Raw genomic sequence first — 20725 nt, 5'->3', positions numbered from 1 at the left:
TACAAAATATGAGGATTACCTAGAACAAGCAGAAGGACTGGCAACTAGATTTATAGAAAAGGGTTACTCAGAAAGTATGATAACACAAAAAATTAAAGAGGTAGGTAATATGGACAGAGATTTACTCCTGGGAGAAAAAAAGAGAGAAGCAACCCAGGAGGATAATATACCTATTATTATGGACTTTAATGTCCATCACAAAAAAATTGAGTCGATATTCAATAAACATTGGAATATCCTGAAGTTGGACCCTATGTTAACAACAATACTACCAGAACATCCCAGGTTTATCTATCGAAAAGCCTCTACTATTAAATCCAGAGTGGTTAAAAGTGTATTGGACCCCCCACAAATGAATAAAGTAACCTTTCTGAATGAAGAAGGTTTTTACCCATGTAAAAAGTGTGTAGGATGTAGGACCACGAAAAGTGGTAGACGGAAAAAGTTTTTAGTTAATACTACTGGACAGGAACACAATATTAAAGACTTCATCACGTGTAAAACTATGGGAGTGGTATACTGCTTACAGTGCGAGTGCGGTTACCAATATATTGGGAGGACTAAAAGACCGCTTTGGAAGAGGATAGGGGAACATGTTAGAAATATTATAAAGGGATTCCCAAAGCATAATGTCTCAAAACATTTCTCTAAGTGTCATAATAAGGACCCCACCAAAATGCAGTTTTGGGGTATAGAGAAATATAGAAAGCACTGGAGAGGCAGTAACAAGATTAAACAACTTAGCCAAGCGGAGTCACGCTGGATACATGACATGAGAACGCTAGTCCCAAGAGGCCTAAATGTAGAGTTTGATCTTAATTCCTTTATTAATGATTATTAAACTAATTAGATTGTCGAGTTTTTAAGCTATGACTGTTACTTATTTTTTATTGTAAATTATGGGGTTACTGCATACTCAGGTAGTCCGTATGTACTTTTGATTAGTTGTGTAGTGATAGGAGTATACTGTGCATATTTATTTTTATGTCTATTTTAAGGTTTTATTATATTTTGCACCAGTATGTACTCACATCTTATTTCACTTATCTAGGATATGTAGAGAGAGTTGTTCTTTACTAATTCTACCGTTTTTATGCATTTTTTATGATTTTTTAGTTTTTAGTAGAGGAGTTACCCTTTAATATAGAGCTGGGCATTGTATAGGATAGAGAGACCAGGGTGCATTATGGGTCTCCCATTTAGTTTAATGGGTGTCTCTTCAATTCTTTATATATATATATTTTTGTATATATATAATTTTATTATATACTCCTTATGGATTTTTAATTATGTAATATTATTAAAGTTAGTTGTATTAGATATGCGATATAGGGGCTAGTCTGTAGTAGATAGCCTTTATATGTGTTGGTTTGCGATCCTATGATTTACAAGAGGATTTATTGTACTAGCAGAGGATTACTAGGCATGTCTCTGCTAAATAGTCTCCAAGAAAATGGCGGCCGCAATTAGAACGGGATTAAAGGGCGGGATAGTTGGCTCCACCGCACTATATAAAAGGAGGCAGCGTCTCCATAGCGATACCCAGAAGAAGTCACGAGGTACGTGACGTAACGCGTAGGCAAAACATAGACGCTACTTCCGGTATCCGGAGTGTCGCACTTCCGGTGTGGGACGCCATTTTCCTGGTTATCAGGAAGTCATTACTAAGAGGTTGCAGTTTTACCCTGAGAGGAATACATTGGGACTGTGCAAACAGAATGTAAGTCACCTGTTACTACTATTTATTAATAAACCCTATTTGATTGGAAAATACTACACAATGGAGGATCTGTTTTTCTACTCACTGTCTTTGTGAGAGAGAGCTTACAGACAACCGGTGGTGAGGAATCTGGGAGGCATAGCAGTGAAGGAGTGGAGGAGACCTGATAGGAGGAATATCAGGAAGGTGCCATTACCAGGAATCCTGAGGATCCAGGGTGATCCTAAAGGCTTGTGGGCCCCTTGGGGTCGCAGGAAGGAGGTGAGCAGGCATTTCAGCCAAAGTGGATAAGAGTGTGTTGGTTCACGTGTGGCACTACCTATACACACTATGCATGGTTATCAAGAACACTTTAAATAGAAGAATGCGAATAAGGAAAATTGGACATTGAATGAAGTTGAAGTGGCACTGTCACCTGTTACCTATTTGATTTATTTATCGTTTGGAGTGACACTATCACTTTTATCTTATTTTTTATCTTTTTATTTTTTACTCAGTATTACTAGAGCACTGAGAAGATTTCAGCACTTGTCACATTTAATATATACTGTATACTGCATATTCTGATATTGTTGGGTTTGTCCGTTTCTAGTGCTATTAGTGGCATAAGAGCACTGTGGAGATTACAGCACTGGTCACATTTGATTTAATATTTTTTATTTTTTTATTTTTTATGGTTTTTATGACATTTCTTAGAGCGCTACACTAATGTATACAAATGTGCAAAAATTGTAATAAAAAAATGGGAAGCTAGCAGGCTCTGGAACAAGTTTACAAGTCTGAGATCTGACCTTTGATGGGACTCAGGGTCATATACTTATGCAGGCCCATTTGTAAAAGGGTCAGGATTTGCTCTACAGAGAATTTTCTGGGATGAAAGTTTCTTGCCTTGCACCATGCAAAGTATGCCTTTCATGTGCGAGGACACACCTTGTGGAAAGTAGGCTTCCTTTAACCCCTTCGTGCCTAAGGGTAAAACAAATCTTAAAGCCTAAGCACAATTTTGAAACTTTGACATGTGTTAGCAAAACCGTACATATCATCATAACTACTTTGTGCATCCAGGTGGATTATACCTTGTATTTTTCAGAACTAATTGGGCTTTCATTTGGTGGTAAATGGAAATGGATATCTCCAGATTTTTTTTTTTTTACCAAAGGAAACCTGGCCCAAAATGTAGCTGTATATTTCTTTCTACTACCATAACCTACTACCAAAGAATAACCCAAAATAATTTCTCCTGCTCCTGATGATCACAGCGATATCACATGTGTGCATGTTAGTTGTTGCTTTCACCTGTAGTACAGCCCAGAATCAATAATGCGCAATTTCCTTTTTTTTTTTTAGCATGCCACTAACTGACACTGATACTGATACTAATACTAAATAAAAAAAAAAAAATTACCCTAACCCTGACCCAATCATTAACCCTGGTCCAGACCTAGATCAAACCTTGATCTAGGTATTTTTGTTTATATTTTTTATTATTGATTTTATTCATTTTTGTTTTTTACACACACTTTTTTTTTCTCTCAGAAAGGTCAGAGAGAGATAAAATGTAGTACAATTCAGAGAGAGAAAACAAAGGGGGCGGGCTTCACAGTCACTGATTACTGTGATAGCCAAATAGAGGCTATCACAGCGATCAGGTGATCCGGAATTGAGCATTCTGCATCCCGATCGTTAAAATGGGACTCAGGCTCTTGGTGACACCCCGGTCTATGTGCTGGGAGCGCGCTGTGTGGCACGCTCCCAGCAGAAAGGCAGGTACGCAAATGAGTGGCCCCACAGAAAGGACCCCCAGTTCTATGAGGCCGCTAATTTGTGTGCTGTTGGCATCAAGGGGTTAAGCATAGTGAAATTTAGAGATGCCTTTTTCCTCCAAGATCTGGGCTTCAACAGCTATGCCATTAAAGCAAGGGTCCAAGAAGCAGAATGGTAAGACTGCTGAACTGGGAAGCCAAAAGGGCCAGTGTTACAGGGACAACTAAGCCACCTAATGTCCTTGAAGGTTCAGGAGAGGAGAGTCCTCTGACGTCCAAAATCCTTGCACCGACAAGGTGTCCAAGACTCTTCTTGAGCCTGACTGGCTGGCAAACTTCATGAGGATCTTACAAGGAACAAGGGCTACCTGGTCCTTGGTGCCAAGCAAATCATGGCACACTGTCGGTCAGAACTTGTGCCAACTGTTCCCTCAACAGTAGGTCATCCAGATATCCCATATTGCAAATATTTTTGGAGCATAGCAAAGCAAGCAGATGGGCCAGAACTTTGGTGAACACTCAGCATGAAGAAGATAGGCTGAATGGCAGGGCCACAAACTAGAAGCGAAACGGGACCCACAGCAAAGTATGCATCCTTACATTCAACAGAGACCAGAAGGACTCCCTCATACAGAGGCTATGGTAGACCTGGTGGATTCCATATGGAATTTTTAGGCCTGAAAACATTTAGGGTCCTGAAATGCAAGATGGGACAGATGACCCCTTTTGGTTTGAGAACTGTAAACAGGTTAGAGTAGAACTCCTGGACCTGTCTGCTGCAGAGACTGAAACGATAACCCCTTGCTCCAGAAGACCAACGAGGGCTGCATTGAGATCAGGCAATCTCTGCGGTAACAGAGGCAAGTTGGAAGACATGAACCTAGAGGGGGGCTGAGCACAAATCCTTGCTTGTAGCCCCTTGTAAACCACCTCGCTCTCCCAAGAATCCAAGATGCTGGCTGAACAAATGTCTGCAAAGGCTAACAGGTGTTCCTCCCAGTTTGGAAATGGGGGAGGGTGCCCCTTCATGCTCAAGAAGACTAATCTGAGGGCTTGAAGGACCTGGATGTCCATGGTTTATGGATAGACTGGGTGCCAGGCTTGAGCTTGGCTGTGGAGATTGAGGCCTGGGAGTCCTGTGAGTAGGAATAAGCTTTCCTGGGCTGAGCCCCAGGCTTCTTCTGTTTGGCAGGTGGGCACTATTGCCCCATTGACATCTTTGATAAGGGTGCATATGGCAGCTCCAAAAAAAAAAAAGCTATCACTTAAAGGGCATGCAGAATAGGTGCTTTTTGCATGCGGGTTCTTCAGCCCAACATTTGAGCCAAAGAGTTGTCCTCATGTTAACTAACAGGAGACTCACTCAATTTGGCAGATTAAAATTGTGGTCAGAAGAACAGGTTGCAAGACAGGACCTGCCAAAGAGAACAAGGTTTTATGAGGGGCCTCCTATTTCTTGTCAATGAGGTCCTTGAAAACAGATACATCCTCCACAGTTATCATTACGGCTTTATTAAGAAAAAAATAACTTGTACAAATTGTAATCATTTCTCAGCAGAGCAGAGAAAAAGTGACCATCCTCTCAGGACACTAAGAGACATTAAGGTATAATGGGAGTAGAAGGGGTTATAGTGGGTTGGTCACTGATTTTTGTGACTTTGTCAATGTGCAAATCTTTCTGTAGGCAGCTGTATAACCCAACAGTATATGAATTTCCATGTTACTCAACTGACAAGTAAGAATAGAGACTTGTAGCATTCATTCACACCAGCTTGCATTGTGGTAACACATGTACAGTTCTAAAGCGTGCTTTGCAGCATGCTTCATTCCTGCAGCCAATTCATCTTGAATGGGCCCCCAACAAAGATATAATCACACTTCCTCTATTGTTTATTTTAAACACAATGGAGTACAACATATGTAATGCGTTGTGATGTGCTGCAGTGCAAGTAGATGTAGACACGCTATGTTGGGGTACCCTTCAAAATGAATAGCGTCGCAATGCATTGCATCATACTTGCTGTGCTGCTACGTTTTTAAAGATGGCTAAGATATTATGGTTTGACGCAGTTTGGTTATATTTGACTCTGGAAGCAATGATCTATGCCCAACAAGGAAGATCCACACTGTGAAAGAGCTAAAAAACATGGCTTATCCAAAGTAGATCTGTAAATGAAGCCTAAATGAAACAGCACAGGTAATGCATGCACACAGCAATGTAAAGAGCAGTGACAAATGGTTACAAAAAGACACTAGGATATACAAGAACCACCGGTGCTGTATGGATTTCAAATCAGAAATATTCACGATACAGGAAATATTTTGCACTAAATAGTAAACAGAAATTGACCAAGGTTAACAGTTTGAAATCCTAGGGCAGCTATGCATTTGATTCTGGCAACATAGTAATGTGTACTTTGTCCTGAAGCTCCTTTATTGCTCTGCAAACACTGTACTTTCTTAGAATAAGTTATGAATGTTGTGGAGTATTCCGTACCTATATTTTTAAAGCACACTAAATACATAGTTCCTGTTGCTGTGACAAGCTCCATGCATTACTGGTAAAATGCCAAAATGGGTTTAGAAAATGTCACAATGTCACAATAGACATACATTTTTGCCTCTAGTGATTAAAGAACATCTTGCATAAAATATATATACATAATATATATATATATATATATACACACACACTGAATTATTGTATATTACCTTTACAATTGTAGCTGCCTGTTGGGGGTAATAGAGGGAGGCCCCAATTCCCATAAATCCCAGAGGATATATTATTTTCTTTATTCTTGAACCTAATGGCAAACATTAAGTGTTAAATACACTGAAAAGAATAGTGAGTGCAAAGGCAATCCAGTACGAGAGACCACTAATATTTCTATTCAATATTCTGATCATATATTGGTATAACCAGTAAGAAGCACTGAGTTCAAAGAGAATGGGATTTGATAAGTGAGTTGAAAAAAAAGAGTCATTAAGACAACCCCAAATCTAGTTTATTGCACAGAATTGGCTAGAACAGATTTTAGATCACCAGACATGTTAGTATTCCAGATATAACAGCTGTACAAGGTTGGGCACTAAAAAGCTGCTTCTGTTTGAAACCATTTTGTTAAATGTTTCTGAATATTAATATGAAATACTTTTATAACTAGAGTTGCTCTTGTCCATCATATTTTGAGTTGTCCCTACCACTGGCTAAGCACTGTCTGACCACGTAACATACCTCAAAGCAAATTTCGTAAAAAAACTTATGTGAAACAAACACTGTGTAACATGTTCCCAAGGTTTTAACAGTCGCGTCCATTTGGAACAGAAAAAAAAAAAAAAAAAAGAATCTGTGACCTGGAAACAGAGAAAAAAGCTCCCTCTGCATGCGTGAGCTGAAGCCTTCCTATTTTTATTACAGGTACTTAAAGGGCGCCACCAATTTACACAGCGCTATACATATATATATACACACACACATATTGTACATTCACATCATTCCCTGCACTCTTGTGACCAGTTTTCAGCTGACAGCGGGCTGAAGGGGGGCAGAGCAGACAGCGGTGACTGACAGTCATCGCTGTCTGCTCAAAGTGGCAGTGATCGCTGACTTCTCACACTTAGCGCCGGGGGACAGATGCAGCATCGCATCGATGCTGCATCCACCTAGCTAAGTATGATTAGGGGAAAAAAAAACACTTAGATTTTAAGGTAGGTAAAAACACAGAATGCTTTATCCTACCATCCTATCATGAAGCAAGGCAGGCAGGTTCAAGTTTGGAAGATCCGAAAATTTGCATAATAATAACAAAATCAGTAAATGAGATAAAATTGCTACAGGTTATATACTGAAATCTAAACAGTTGTTCCTTTAAAACACAAATACAGTGGGGCCTAAGGCGATCAGGAGTGGAAATTGTCCTCCCCCCTCCCTCCCTGTAGTCTTCTGAGACACGTGACAGGTCCCAGAAGACTACGGGACCATTCACAAAGCTCAGCACTACTTGCGCATGCGCAGTGGGCACCCAGCAGTGAAGCCGCAAGCTGTCACAGACAGGTGCCCACACTGAAGATTCCGGCACCGGGGGGAGAAGACAACCAGTGAAACCAGCCGTGGTGAGGACACCACTGGACCGAAAGACAGGTACAGTAGGGCAAAAAAGTATTTAGTCAGCCACCAATTGTGCAAGTTCTCCCACTTAAAAAGATGAGAGAGGCCTGTAATTGGCATCATAGGTAGACCTCAACTATGAGAGACAAAATGAGAAAAAAAATCCAGACAATCACATTGGCTGATTTGGAAAGAATTTATTTGCAAATTATGGTGGAAAATAAGTATTTGGTCACCTACAAACAAGCAAGATTTCTGGCTCTCACAGACCTGAACCTTCTTCTTTAAGAGGCTCCTCTGTCCTGCACTCATTACCTGTATCAATGGCACCTGTTTGAACTTATCAGTATAAAAGACACCTGTCCACAACCTCAAACATTCACACTCCAAACTCCACTATGGTGAAGACCACAGAGCTGTCAAAGGACACCAGAAACAAAATTGTAGACCTGCACCAGGCTGAGAAGACTGAATATGCAATAGGCAAGCAGCTTGGTGTGAACAAATCAACTGTGGGAGCAATAATTAGAAAATGGAAGACATACAAGACCATTGATAATCTCCCTCAATCTGGGGCTCCACACAAGATCTCACCCCGTGGGGTCAAAATGATCACAAGAACGGTGAGCAAAAATCCCAGGACCACATGGGGGGACCAATGAATGACCTGCAGAGAGCTGGGACCAACGTAACAAAGGCTACCATCAGTAACACATTAAGCCACCAGGGACTCAGATCCTACAGATCCAGACGTGTCCCCCTACTTAAGCCAGTACATGTCCAGGCCCGTCTGAAGTTTGCTAGAGAGCATTTGGATGATCCAGAAGAGGATTGTGAGAATGTCATATGGTCAGATGAAACCAAAATAGAACTGTTTGGTAGAAACACAACTCGTCGTGTTTGGAGGAGAGAGAATGCTGAGTTGCATCCAAAGAACACCATACCTACTATGAAGCATGGGGGTGGCAACATCATGCTTTGGGGCTGTTTCTCCGCAAAGGGACCAGGACGACTGATCCATGTACAGGACAGAATGAATGGGGCCATGTATCGTGAGATTTTAAGTGCAAACCTCCTTCCATCAGCAAGGGCATTGAAGATGAAACATGGCTGGGTCTTCCAACATGACAATGATCCCAAACATACCGCCCAGGCAACGAAGGAGTGGCTTCGTAAGAAGCATTTCAAGGTCCTGGAGTGGCCTAGCCAGTCTCCAGATCTAAACCCCATAGAAAACCTTTGGAGGGAGTTGAAAGTCCGTGTTGCCCAGCGACAGCCCCAAAACATCACTGCTCTAGAGGAGATCTGCATGGAGGAATGGGCCAACATACCAGCAACAGTTTGTGCCAACCTCGTGAAGACTTACAGGAAACGTCTGACCTCTGTCATTGCCAACAAAGGATATATAACAAAGTATTGAGATGAACTTTTGATATTGACCAAATACTTATTTTCCACCATAATTTGCAAATAAATTCTTTCCAAATCAGCCAATGTGATTGGATTTTTTTTCTCATTTTGTCTCTCATAGTTGAGGTCTACCTATGATGCCAATTACAGGCCTCTCTCATCTTTCTAAGTAGGAGAACTTGCACAATTGGTGGCAGACTAAATACTTTTTTGCCCCACTGTAAATGTTTGGTTTATACCGGTTCTCCTGTAAGGGAGCAACTTAATTTTAATAAAGAAAAATTATAAATGTTACGTTTAACAAGAGCAACAAATCAGACATCTATGTTAACTTTAAAACCTGGATTCAGGTACATCTGGGCCAGTTTCTGTTTCAGAGTGAAATTGAAAACAGAGCAGCTTCTGCATTTAATTAACAAAGGGATATGTTGTCAACTGTGACAAGCTTGTTTCAAAGTGCAAAGCTCTTCTTTGTTGCATGATCACCAAGACATGTGGCATGTGACGAATGCGTTGCTTTTGTTAAGCAGTATTAAACTCAAAAGAAAACATTTATTATATTGCAGTTCTCAATTCTTACATGTGGTAGCTGCATCAGTTTTCTCTTATTAGGCTTTCTTTCCCTTATTTTCACCTGGTGATTCAGCCAGTAAGTCTGTTGTTTTTCAAAATAACAAGCTCTCTTCCAGATGCAGAAGCTAGGGGAATTAGACAAATCATCTACCACTGCCAAAGGGTACTTAAAATGATCAGCTTTTATTTATGTATGTAAAACCTTTATCCCAAAAAGAAAAAAAAAGTTGCTGTAACTGCTTAGAAAGTGTGAGCTGGAGTTTGGCATTAATTTGTTGGTGTATCTAAATCTGATAGTCCATCTAACAAACCCCTCCCCCCAAATTAACAATGCTGCTATCCGAAGGTGCTCCTTCTTCCAGAATGGGGACACTAATACAAGAGGTGTGTTACTTGCCAGAAATCTATGTGAAAACGCCTAAAAAAAAAAAACTAATGCAGTCATCACATCTAATGATTGGCAAGCTGCAATATATTTCAGTTTTGTTTTTGGGTTTAATACCTCTTTAATTATGAATAGAATCCTCTCCATTTCTCAGTTTAGAAGAGTGGTGCAGACCTAATGGTTGCAAAAAAGTGTAATTTTCACTTAACTGATTATATACTAACCTCTTGCAAGAAATAAGCCAACAATTCCAGCTAGTCCAATCAGACCAAGTCTGGGATAGAATCCAGGTGGTGCATCTCTTAGATATTCATAGGTCACTGCAACAAGAAAGTTATAGGAAGAGTTCTTTGTACTTAGTTGCAAGAAAAGTCTTTTTGGATTACAAAGCCTTATGAAGTAATAATAAAATAGTAATTTACCTATAAGTTACTATATAAGTTATAGTAAGAAGTAAGTATACTATAAGTTACCACTTGCCCTCTGGAAGGTTTACCCCCCTTCATGACCAGGCCATTTTTTGCTATATGGCACAGCGCTAATTTAACGGACAATTGAGTGGTCATGCAACACTGTACAAAAATGAAATTTATATTTGTTTCATACAAATAGAGCTTTCTTTTGATGGTATTTGATCACTACTGGGCTTTTTTATTTTTTGCGCTATAAACTAAAAAAACCCCAGAAAATTAAAAAAAACAAACAAAAATAACCCATTTTTTTTTATTTTTGCTGTAAAACATATCCAATAAAATTTTTTTGAAAAAAATGTAATTTCTTCATTAATTTAGGCCAAAATTCATTCTGCTACATGTCTTAGGTAAAATAAATCCCAATAAGTGATTATTTGGTTTGCATGAAAATTATAGCATCTACAAACAATGGTATAGACACTGTTATTTTTTTTTTTTAGTACTAGTAATGGCGGTGATCAGTGACTAATAGCGGGACTGTGATAGTACAGCAGGCATTCTGACACTTCTTGACACTGGTGGAAACTGGCTAAATTACACCGACATTTCCAATGACACTAATACAGTGATCAGTGCTAATAAAAAGCACTGTCACTGTACTAATGACACTGGGCAGGAAGGGGTTAACATCTGGGTAGATCAAAGGGTTAACTGTGTGTTAGCAGGTGTGATATTTGTGCACTGTGCACTGTTTTACTAGGGGATGTGCTAGTTTTTATTCCTTGCTTTGCAGGGAGATAAAACCCAGCACATCCCTGCTGACAGAAGAGAGATCTGTGTTTACATTCACAGATCTTTCTCCTGTCAGTTGCTCTGCCGATTGCCAGGTCGCAGCAATGAATCGCTGGCCGGGACCAAGTGATTGACATGTACAGGAGCCAATAACAGTGCGGGTAGATGGATGCACCCCCTACCCGTAAATGCAGAATCACGTATACATACATGATTCTGCACAGAGCGGCCGCGCTCTAGCAGCAAAGCTATAGTGTAGCGGGGAAGTGGGTATACTAACTCTGTATTTCCTTCTGTATATTACAAGTATTCTGAGATGATTATTATTATTATAGAAATTATATTGGAGACAAAGGCAGCTTACCACTGAACCACTTTCCTATCTTGCTTGCCAAAGTCTTTACTTTAAAAAGGAACCTGTTAATTAAATAGGGTCTCCATTGCTGACTTGTCAATAACAAAACATAGTCCAGGCTTTCTGTCACTGGCTAGAGAGTCAATGACCTGGAACACACTATGAGGACACATGATATCTACAGGATTGTTCCAAGTTGCTATTCCATTGCTACACAATGAAGGATTAGAATCCTCAGGCTGGCACTTATGCACTGATGTTAGCAATGGCAGCTCCCATATTTTTATCCTGACAGATTTTTAAAAATAAAATCATGTAAGAATATTCATGTATGTGTTTATTACAGTTGCTTGAAATGTTGTGTAATGGCAGGCAGTCGCAGCTGCATCTTGACCTTGAAATCAAACTTTCTGTTCTAAAGCTACTAAATGTAATAAAAACACCACTATTAGTTATATCAAACATCAGTGAGAAATGCTGATAAGAACAAGCACGTTTAGTTGTGTAGACAGTTTTTCTGGGTTTACAATAATATGAACTTCCTGAAGGTGCAAAGGGAAAAAGCAAACAAGGATTTTAAGCTAAAATCTAATAAGTATTTTTATTTTATACAGGTAATTTTTTCTTTGTATTGCTATTTAGTTCCTTTTGGCCCACCTCATGAAAACCTGCATTGTGCAACACATAACTTTAAAACATCCTTTAGCAGATTATATCAACTGAAAAAAAGAATACAAAAGCAGAGAATAATAAATACGTTTTGAATGCTCCACTGCAGTTTCCACCTTAGGCTTGGTCTTTGTGAATACATCCTACAAAAGATGAAAAGTCATATATCAACTTAAAGTTCAACAGACATCACATACATTTGTATAGTCCTGCACTTCTGTAAGTCATGCTTGAAAATACCTTACAATCCAATTTTCTCCTAGTACAAATATACTTCCTGCACATTTACTCCTGTGCTCTATGTTGGCATGAACGAGTAACATATTCCACATCTCAAGTATTTTGATTGGGTCTGTTAGATTATGGAGAGCACTTGGTGACATGGTAAAGATTTGTTCTTTGCTCTACTTTCTTTCCTCACTATGTTCTGCCATCAAGAAAGGAAGCTGCATGTAACCTAACCCCATGCAATATTGCTGGGCCGAGCACCGCCACTGTCACATGACAAGAACAGGAAGTCAGACCATGCTATATACAAAGAGCACTGTGTATTTTCCGCACTCATGTAGGCTAAACAGAGTGGTGGGGGAGCAGTAAAAAGAATGTATGTACTTTTGGAGAAGGGAGCATTAAAATGAACCAGTTTCTTATCCATAAATGTGTAAAGCACAGGTTTGCTTAAATTGGAACTTTACCCAAAAGGGAAAGTTCTGCTCTTCCTCCTCCTACCCCTTCATCTGTTATATTCAAATATTTTTTTTTTTTGAATGGGGGGGGGAGTGGGTTTTGACAGATCACTTCTAGCCAGATCTCGGTGATTCCACTGGAAGTCTGACTCCCTGCTGCAACCTTCTGGGACATGTCACAGGTCCCAGAAGGCTGTGGGACTATTCACAAAGTGCAGTGTGGCTCATGCATGTGCAGTGGGTAGCTGGCTGCGAAGCTACAAGGAGTCACAGTTGGTTGCCCACAGTTAACATGTTGGCACTGGGGACCCAAAGACCCGTAAAGAATTGGTAAGGGTGAGGACAGAGCTGGATCCTTAGACAGGTGAGTGTCCTTTTATTAAAAAGTCAACAGCCACATTTTTGCAGACCAGATCCTCCTGGTTTTCTCTCCTCTCCTCGCAGTGCTGATAGGACGGCTAGACGGATTCTGATTAGTCAGCGTGGTTCATGTGATGGTGCTGACCAATTTGAATGCGTACACACTGAGAAGAAGAGATAGGAGATTAAGCCACGGGGATTTCAAATCCTCAGACATGTGAAGCGGCGTCCCAGTGCCTGACAACAGTGGATTTCTGGACACTGGTACAGCGGGACTGCAGGGATGAGGAGGGAGTTCAGTGTAAGATCACTTTATAGATTTTCTGTAAAGGTGAACTCACACTTTAAAGACATGCACTGCTTAAGAAACATGAAAGTTATATTTATTTATATTTATTACCAGTACATCCCCCCGTTTAAATTTGCAATGCAAGTACCTAAATAATATAAAGAATCTACACAACACTGTGAACTCTGTGCTGCTCTTGTGAAAATGAAGGAAAGTGGCTTTCAAATTTAAACTAAATTGATACCCCTAGTTCTTATATTAAGAATTCTGATACAATCACTGCACTGACAAGCACAATTAAAAAAAATGAAACTTGCTTAAGAGGCATGTATTGAATAATGTTCTAACAATAATTTGATACTAATATTCAAAATTCTGTTTCATATTACTACATGTTAAACACCAAATTTTTCTAGATCTGTGCTGACCAATTTTAATGATGGCAAGTGCACGTATACATAACCAAACCACAAGCCATGGAAAGATTTGTACATAAATGTCATTTATACCAGCCTTTTTCAACCAGGTTACCCAGGCACTCTTGGGTGCCATCAGGTTTCTTCAAGGGTGCCATGGAAAAATGCCTAAAAATTGCATACAAGTCAGTGGGTGGATCAAGCCTGCATTTTAGTTACACAAAGCCACATGTTTTCATTGTGCATCATTACAACTTCTAGATGCTGTTGTTCTAACAACCAATGACACCAATGGCTGATAAGTAGGACTTCTGGCCCCTGCTCAGCATCCTCGTTTGTCCCACCCCTGCCCCTTCCCATCATTCACTGAGCTGAGTGAGAGAGAGAAAATGGGGTAGAAGAGAAACACCAAAATACTAGTCAGCACCAGTGTGCAAACTTGTGTTTGCTTTGAGAGGATAAATCACCTCTAACGATGGATATCCTATGTATGTGGATGTTGGTGTGTTATATAAAACTATTCATTTAGTTTTCAATATTTTATAATGTGGTGCCTCGAGGTTGTGCATAATTTTAAAGGGTGTCTTGACTGAAAAAAAGGTTGAGAAACACTGATATATACAACCCAAAAATATCAGAGAGACAGAGCTCACTATAAAATTTTAAAGGCTATAAAGGGAATTTAGCAGTAAACAATCATGCTTTGATGACTGGTTCAATTTAACCACTCATGGACAATCATGTTAGCACAAAAAGGGTTTTGTCTCAGTTACAAAATAATACTGTGACTTGGAAATTCAGTTTAGTATGATAGCATTTCCATATATATAAAAGGTAAATACTGACCTAGATTCCCAAAACACATTGTATGCCCAATACCTGTTATTGCTGACACAGAACAATGTATGTTTAATATGGGCTATCTGCAACCTCAGCAGAACTTATACAGGAAAACAGCTATTAGATGCAGATTTTTTTTTATCATCCAACAACCTATTTTGCACCTTTGCAAGTAATATTGTGCACAGCGATCAGTCATCTATCAATCGTGTAGCTCTACCATAAGCAAAGCTATATTTAGAGAATTGTATCCCCAAACCATATAGCTGGTCAAAATGCCCTCAAAAAGAAATTTGATTGTATATGAAACCAATTTTATTCCACCGTCCCTAAATCTGACGTGAAATGGATTCTATAAATGTGCTTATGATGTCTGGCAGTACATTTAAATTAGCAGTTAATATAACATTTATCAGATGTAACTTTTAATTAGGCATGACAATTGGAAATCTTTTCAAACACCTGCACTATGAAACAGGAGTAATAATGCATTGTTTGTGCAAGTAGCTTTTTTTTAGATAAAGGGAATTTTCACTACCTCTGCAGAACACAGACTTCTCATGAATAGAAACAGAGCAACATATGTAGCCAAATGCCTAATATGTGATGCATTTTAAAAAAACATACTAATAAATAATATTGCTTGGCAAGTTATAAAACAGAATAAGAATGTTTTACCTTAAGACTATATACAGATCTTAAAACAGATGATCTTTTTCGGATTAATAAAAATACGTAATCAGTCAGTTTTGATACTAAGAACCTGGGTGCAGTTTCTTTTCATTCAGGAACTGGGAGCTTCTGACACAAGTGCTGGATGGATTAAGAGTATTGTCAGTTATAAGGTAGGTATGGATGGAAGGAGTTATCTTAGTGTCAGGGGCTAGGTGTTAGGTCAAAGTGGAGCTCCATCCAAAGGGGGAAGTTCCACATTAAGCCTTTGTCTCTCGCTTCCCGTTAAGGATTGGCACCTTTGGGGAGCGGGTACCCGAATTTGACAGGTACCCGCTCCCACTTCTGCTGCGATCGCCTAAGGCGATCAGAAGTGGAAATTGTCCTCCCCCCTCCCTCCCTGTAGTCTTCTGAGACACGTGACAGGTCCCAGAAGACTACGGGACCATTCACAAAGCTCAGCGCTACTCGCGCATGCGCAGTAGGCACCCAGCTGTGAAGCCGCAAGCTGTCACAGACGGGTGCCCACACTGAAGATTCCGGCACCGGGGGGAGAAGACAACCAGTGAAACCTGCCGTGCTGAGGACACCACTGGACCGAAAGACAGGTAAGTGTCTGTATTTTAAAAGTCAGCAGCTACAGTTTTTGTAGCTGTGGACTTATTTTTGTTTATATTCAACTGGAACTCTGCTTTAAGAATAAATGTGAAGGTAGACCTATGGCTATTTAACCTACAGCCCAACCCCTGGCAACATGACACTTTCCAGTGCCTGCCAGTTTTCCTGTATGCCACTAACCTTAAAGTATACAGTGGATATAAAAGTCTACACACCCGTTAAAATGTCAGGCTTCTGTGATGTAAAAAAATGAGACAAAGATAAATAATTTCAAAAATGTTTCCACCTATAATGTAACCTATAAACTGTACAACTTAGTTGAACAACAAACTGAACTCTTTTAGTTGGAGGGAAGTAAAAATAAAAAACTAAAATAATATGGTTGCATAAGTGTGCACACCCTTAAACTAATACTTTGTTGAAGCACCTTTTGATTTTATTACAGCACTCAGTCTTTTTGGGTATGAGTCTATCAGCATGGCACATCTTGACTTGGCAATATTTGCCCTCTCTTCCTTGCAAAAACACTCCAAATCTGTCAGATTGCGAGGGCATCTCCTGTGCACAGCCCTCTTCAGATCACCCCACAGATTTTTGATCGGATTCAGGTCTGGGCTCTGGCTGGGCCATTCCAAAACTTTAACCTTCTTTTTGTGAAGCCATTCCTTTGATGATCTGGATGTATGCTTTGGGTCGTTGTAATGCTAAAAGATGGACTTCCTCATCATGTTCAGCTTTCTAGCAGACACCTGAAGGTTTTGTGCCAATATTGACTGGTATTTGGAACTGTTCAAAATTCCCTCTACCTTGACTAAGACCCCAGTTCCAGCTGAAGAAAAAACAGCCCCAAAGCATGATGCTGCCACCACCGTGCTTCACTGTGGGTATGGTGTTCTTTTGGTGATGTGCAGTATTGTTTTTGTGCCAAATATATCTTTTGGAATTATGGCCAAAAAGTTCAACCTTGTTTTCATCAGACAATAACACATTTTCCCACATGCTTTTGGGAGACTTCAGATGTGTTTTTGCAAAATTTAGCCAGGCTTGGATGTTTTTCTTTGGAAGAAAAGGCTTTTGTCTTGCCACTCTACCTCATAGCCCAAACATATAAAGAATACAGGAGACTGTTGTCACATGTACCACACAGCTAGTACTTGCCAGATCAAAATCATGTTAAATAGGAGTCAGATTTCCTGACATACACTATACTGCCAAAAGTATTGGGACACCCCTCCAAATCATTGGATTCAGGTGTTCCAATCACCTCCATGGCCACTGGCATATAAAAGCAAGCACCTAGGCACGCAGACTGCTTCTACAAACATTTGTGAAAGAATGGATCACTCTCAGGAGCTCAGTGAAGTCAAGCGTGGTGCCGTCATAGGTTGCCACCTGTGCAATAAGTCCATCCGTGAAATTTTCTTGCTACTAAATATTCCACGGTCAACTGTCAGCGTTATTACAACAAAGTGGAAGCAACTGGGAACAACAGCAACTTAGCCATGAAGTGGTAGGCCATGTAAAATGACAGAGTGGGGTCAGTGCATGCTGAAGCGCACAGTGCACAAAAGTCGCCAACTGCCTGCAGAGTCAAGAGCTAAAGACCTCCAAACTTGGTGTGGCCTTCAGATGAGAACACAGTATATAGAGAGCTTCATGGAATGGGTTTCCATGGTTGAGCAACTGCACCAAAGCCTTACATTACCAAGTGCAATGCAAAGTGTTGGATGCAGTGGTATAAAGCACACCGCCACTGGACTCTAGAGCAGTGTAGACGTGTTCTCTGGAGTGACTAATCACGGTTCACTGTCTGGCAATCCGATGGATGTGTCTGGGTTTGGTGGTTGCCAGAAGAACGGTACTTGCCTGACTGCTTTGTGCCAAGTGTAAAGTTTGGTGGAGGGGGGATTATGGTGTGGGGTTGTTTTTCAGGCGTTGGGCTTGGCCCCTTAGTTCCAGTGAAGGGAACTCTTTAGGCGTCAGCATACCAAGACATGCGGGACAATTTTGTGGGAACAGTTCGGGGATGGCCCCTTGCTGTTCCAAGATGACTGCACACCAGAGCACAAAGCAAGGTCCATAAAGACATGGATGAGCAAGTTTGGGGTGGAGGAACTTGACTGGCCTGGACAAAGTCCTGACCTCAACCTGATAGAACACCTTTGGGATGAATTAGAGCAGAGACTGAGAGCCAGGCCTTCCCGTCTAACATCAGTGCCTGACCTCACAAATGTGCTTCTGAAATAATGGTCAAACATTCCCATAGACACACTCCTAAACCTTGTGGACAGCCTTTCCAAAAGAGTTGAAGCTGTTAGAGCTGCAAAGGGAGGGCAAATAAATATTTAACCCTATGGACTAAGACTGGGATGTCATTTAAGTTCATGTGCATGTAAAGGCAGGCGTCCCAATACTTTTGGCAATATAGTGTATGTGTGCCCCATATGCATTTAGCAAGAGCTCTTTCCTGTCACACAGGCAGCAGCCTTATCTTGTTGGGAAATAAATGTACATATGTGGAGAGAGACGAGGGGTACGGTACAGGCGGAGTCCTGTAGTCCAGCAAGAAGGACTGACAGCAAAGGAACTGTGTTAACAGTCCGAACAGAAAGTTAGGTGCACACTGAATTTCTGATTGATCAATATGTATGTTTGTGTACTTGCAGTGTTTTTGAAGGGATTAAACATGAGAAAATGTGTATGTATTGGAGAGATACTGTATAATGAATATGTTTTTATTTTAATATGCCCCAAGATACACTTTAACCACCTACCGCCTGCTATATAAGGTAATGACGGGCGCAAGGCAGTTCTCTCGTTCTGGGAGGACATCATATGATGTCCTCCCACTCTAACCGCATGTGCGTGGCTCCAGGAGCGTGCAGCACGGCGATCGGTGATCAATGGAAAGAGCCAAAGATGCCGTCTCGGTCATGTGATCAGCTGTATCCAATCACAGCTGATCACATGTAAATAGGGAAATGCTGGTTATCGGCATTTCTCTCCTCATGAGCTGTAACGCTGACAGCTTGAGAGGAGAGGAGAGCCGGTAATCGGCATTCCTCAGAGGGGACATGTACACCGATCATCAGGGCACTGATTATCAGTGTGCCCTGATGATCAGTGTAGCTCCAGCAGTGCCACCTGTCACTTGCCATCAATGCCAGCTGTCAGTGCTCATCAATGCCACCTGCCAGTGCCCATCAGTGCCACATATCAGTGCCTACCAGTGCACATCAATGCCACAAAGCAGTGCCCATCTGAGCTTCCTTTCAGTGTCACCTATCAGTGTCAGCCAGTGCCACCTACCAATGCCAATCAGTGCCACCTATCAGTGCCAGTCAGTGCTGCCTATCAGTGCCTCCTAACAGTGCCAGTCAGTACCACCTAACAGTGCCTATCAGTGCCATATATGAGTGTTGCCTTTCAGTGCCCATCAGTGATGCCTGTCAATGCCTATCAGTGCCACCTACTAGTGCCTTCTCATCAGTGCCCATCAGTGCCACCAGTGCCCATCTCTGCAGCCTCATTAGCGCACATCAGTGAAGGAGAAAAATCACTTTTTTTTTTTCAAAATTTTCAGTTGTTTTTGGTTTGTTTAGCAAAATTAAAAAACCCAGAGGTGATTAAATACCACCAAAAGAAAGCGCTATCTGTCTCAAAAAAATGATAAAAATGTCATATGGGTACAGTGTTGCATTACCGCGCAATTGCCACTCAAAGTGTGACAGCGCTGAAAGCTGAAAAGTGGCCTAGGCAGGAAGGGGGTATAAGTGCCCTGTAGGAAAGTGGTTAATCACTCCTGCAGGTTTGTTAACACACATAGTCTGCAGAAGCACTGCATTGTAGGTACCAATTTCTACAAAGATTTCATTGCCTTTCACTGAACATTCTGATCTCATCACCCTAGTATACTGCCACCAATGGAACCAGGGAGTCACAGGTAAGTTCTCGCATAGTTTCACACCCTGACCCTGCCATACTAATGCCTATCTAAGTCATAAAAAAAAAAAAATTTAGATCCAATTTTGAAAATAGTCTTAACAATGGAGCTTTACTAGTTAAAGCAGAATAAAACCTTCCTATCCTATCCAAGGAAGCTAAATCTTGGCCTCTGTTTGATCTACAGTTGCTATAGTGCAGTACTTGTGAACAGTTATGACACCAGCCATTGGGTGGCTTTACAGTTTGGTTGAAAACCCAAGCAGCTGTGACCATTATTATTCATGGCATGCCTTGAATTTATATGTTTTGGGAAATTGTTAAATCAATGAGTTTAGTTATGATTTAACATAAATATTACTGTAAAGATACATGTGACAATTTCTAGTTGGACAATTTAGGATCTAGTCTGTCGATAATCTTTCAGAATATGGTATGATCAAGGACTGACCAACCTGTACCCCAATAGATAATAATTTGGAATGGGACGTTTTGTCATGCTACTGTTGCAGCACTGAGCAGTATATGCAGTCATGGCATAGTCAATTCTAATGTCTTCCATGCAATCCAGGAGTGTAGTCCAAGCATGTCAAGATCTGTTAGATTTAGCCATTTGTGTTCACGGCCAAATCCATAAACAACTGGGATGATTGAGAATGGTATTGCCGTCCATGGGTTTGAATATTTATTCGATCTGCTAAATAATCACTATAG

At 40.6% G+C, this 20725-nt stretch overlaps 1 protein-coding gene across 1 annotated transcript in view; it reads right to left on the bottom strand.

The window, feature by feature from the left end:
• APOO (apolipoprotein O) overlaps positions 1 to 20725 on the bottom strand; it is a 113883-nt gene that overhangs the window by 38267 nt on the left and 54891 nt on the right. The window contains exons 4-6 of the mRNA XM_089656907.1: positions 12277 to 12331; positions 10184 to 10279; positions 6196 to 6287 (exon numbers count right to left, since the gene is read on the bottom strand). Of these exons, the coding sequence (XP_089513033.1) occupies positions 6196 to 6287; positions 10184 to 10279; positions 12277 to 12331 (243 nt within the window). The remainder of the gene's footprint in view (positions 1 to 6195; positions 6288 to 10183; positions 10280 to 12276; positions 12332 to 20725) is intronic.

Source organism: Staurois parvus, unplaced genomic scaffold (assembly GCF_062004578.1).
Source record: "Staurois parvus isolate SC_StPar_1 unplaced genomic scaffold, SC_StPar_1.0 ptg000029l, whole genome shotgun sequence".
NCBI classification, from domain to species: Eukaryota; Metazoa; Chordata; class Amphibia; order Anura; family Ranidae; genus Staurois; species Staurois parvus.
The sequence above is the reverse complement of the archived record's forward strand: the minus strand, read 5'-3'. Positions and strand labels throughout refer to the sequence as shown.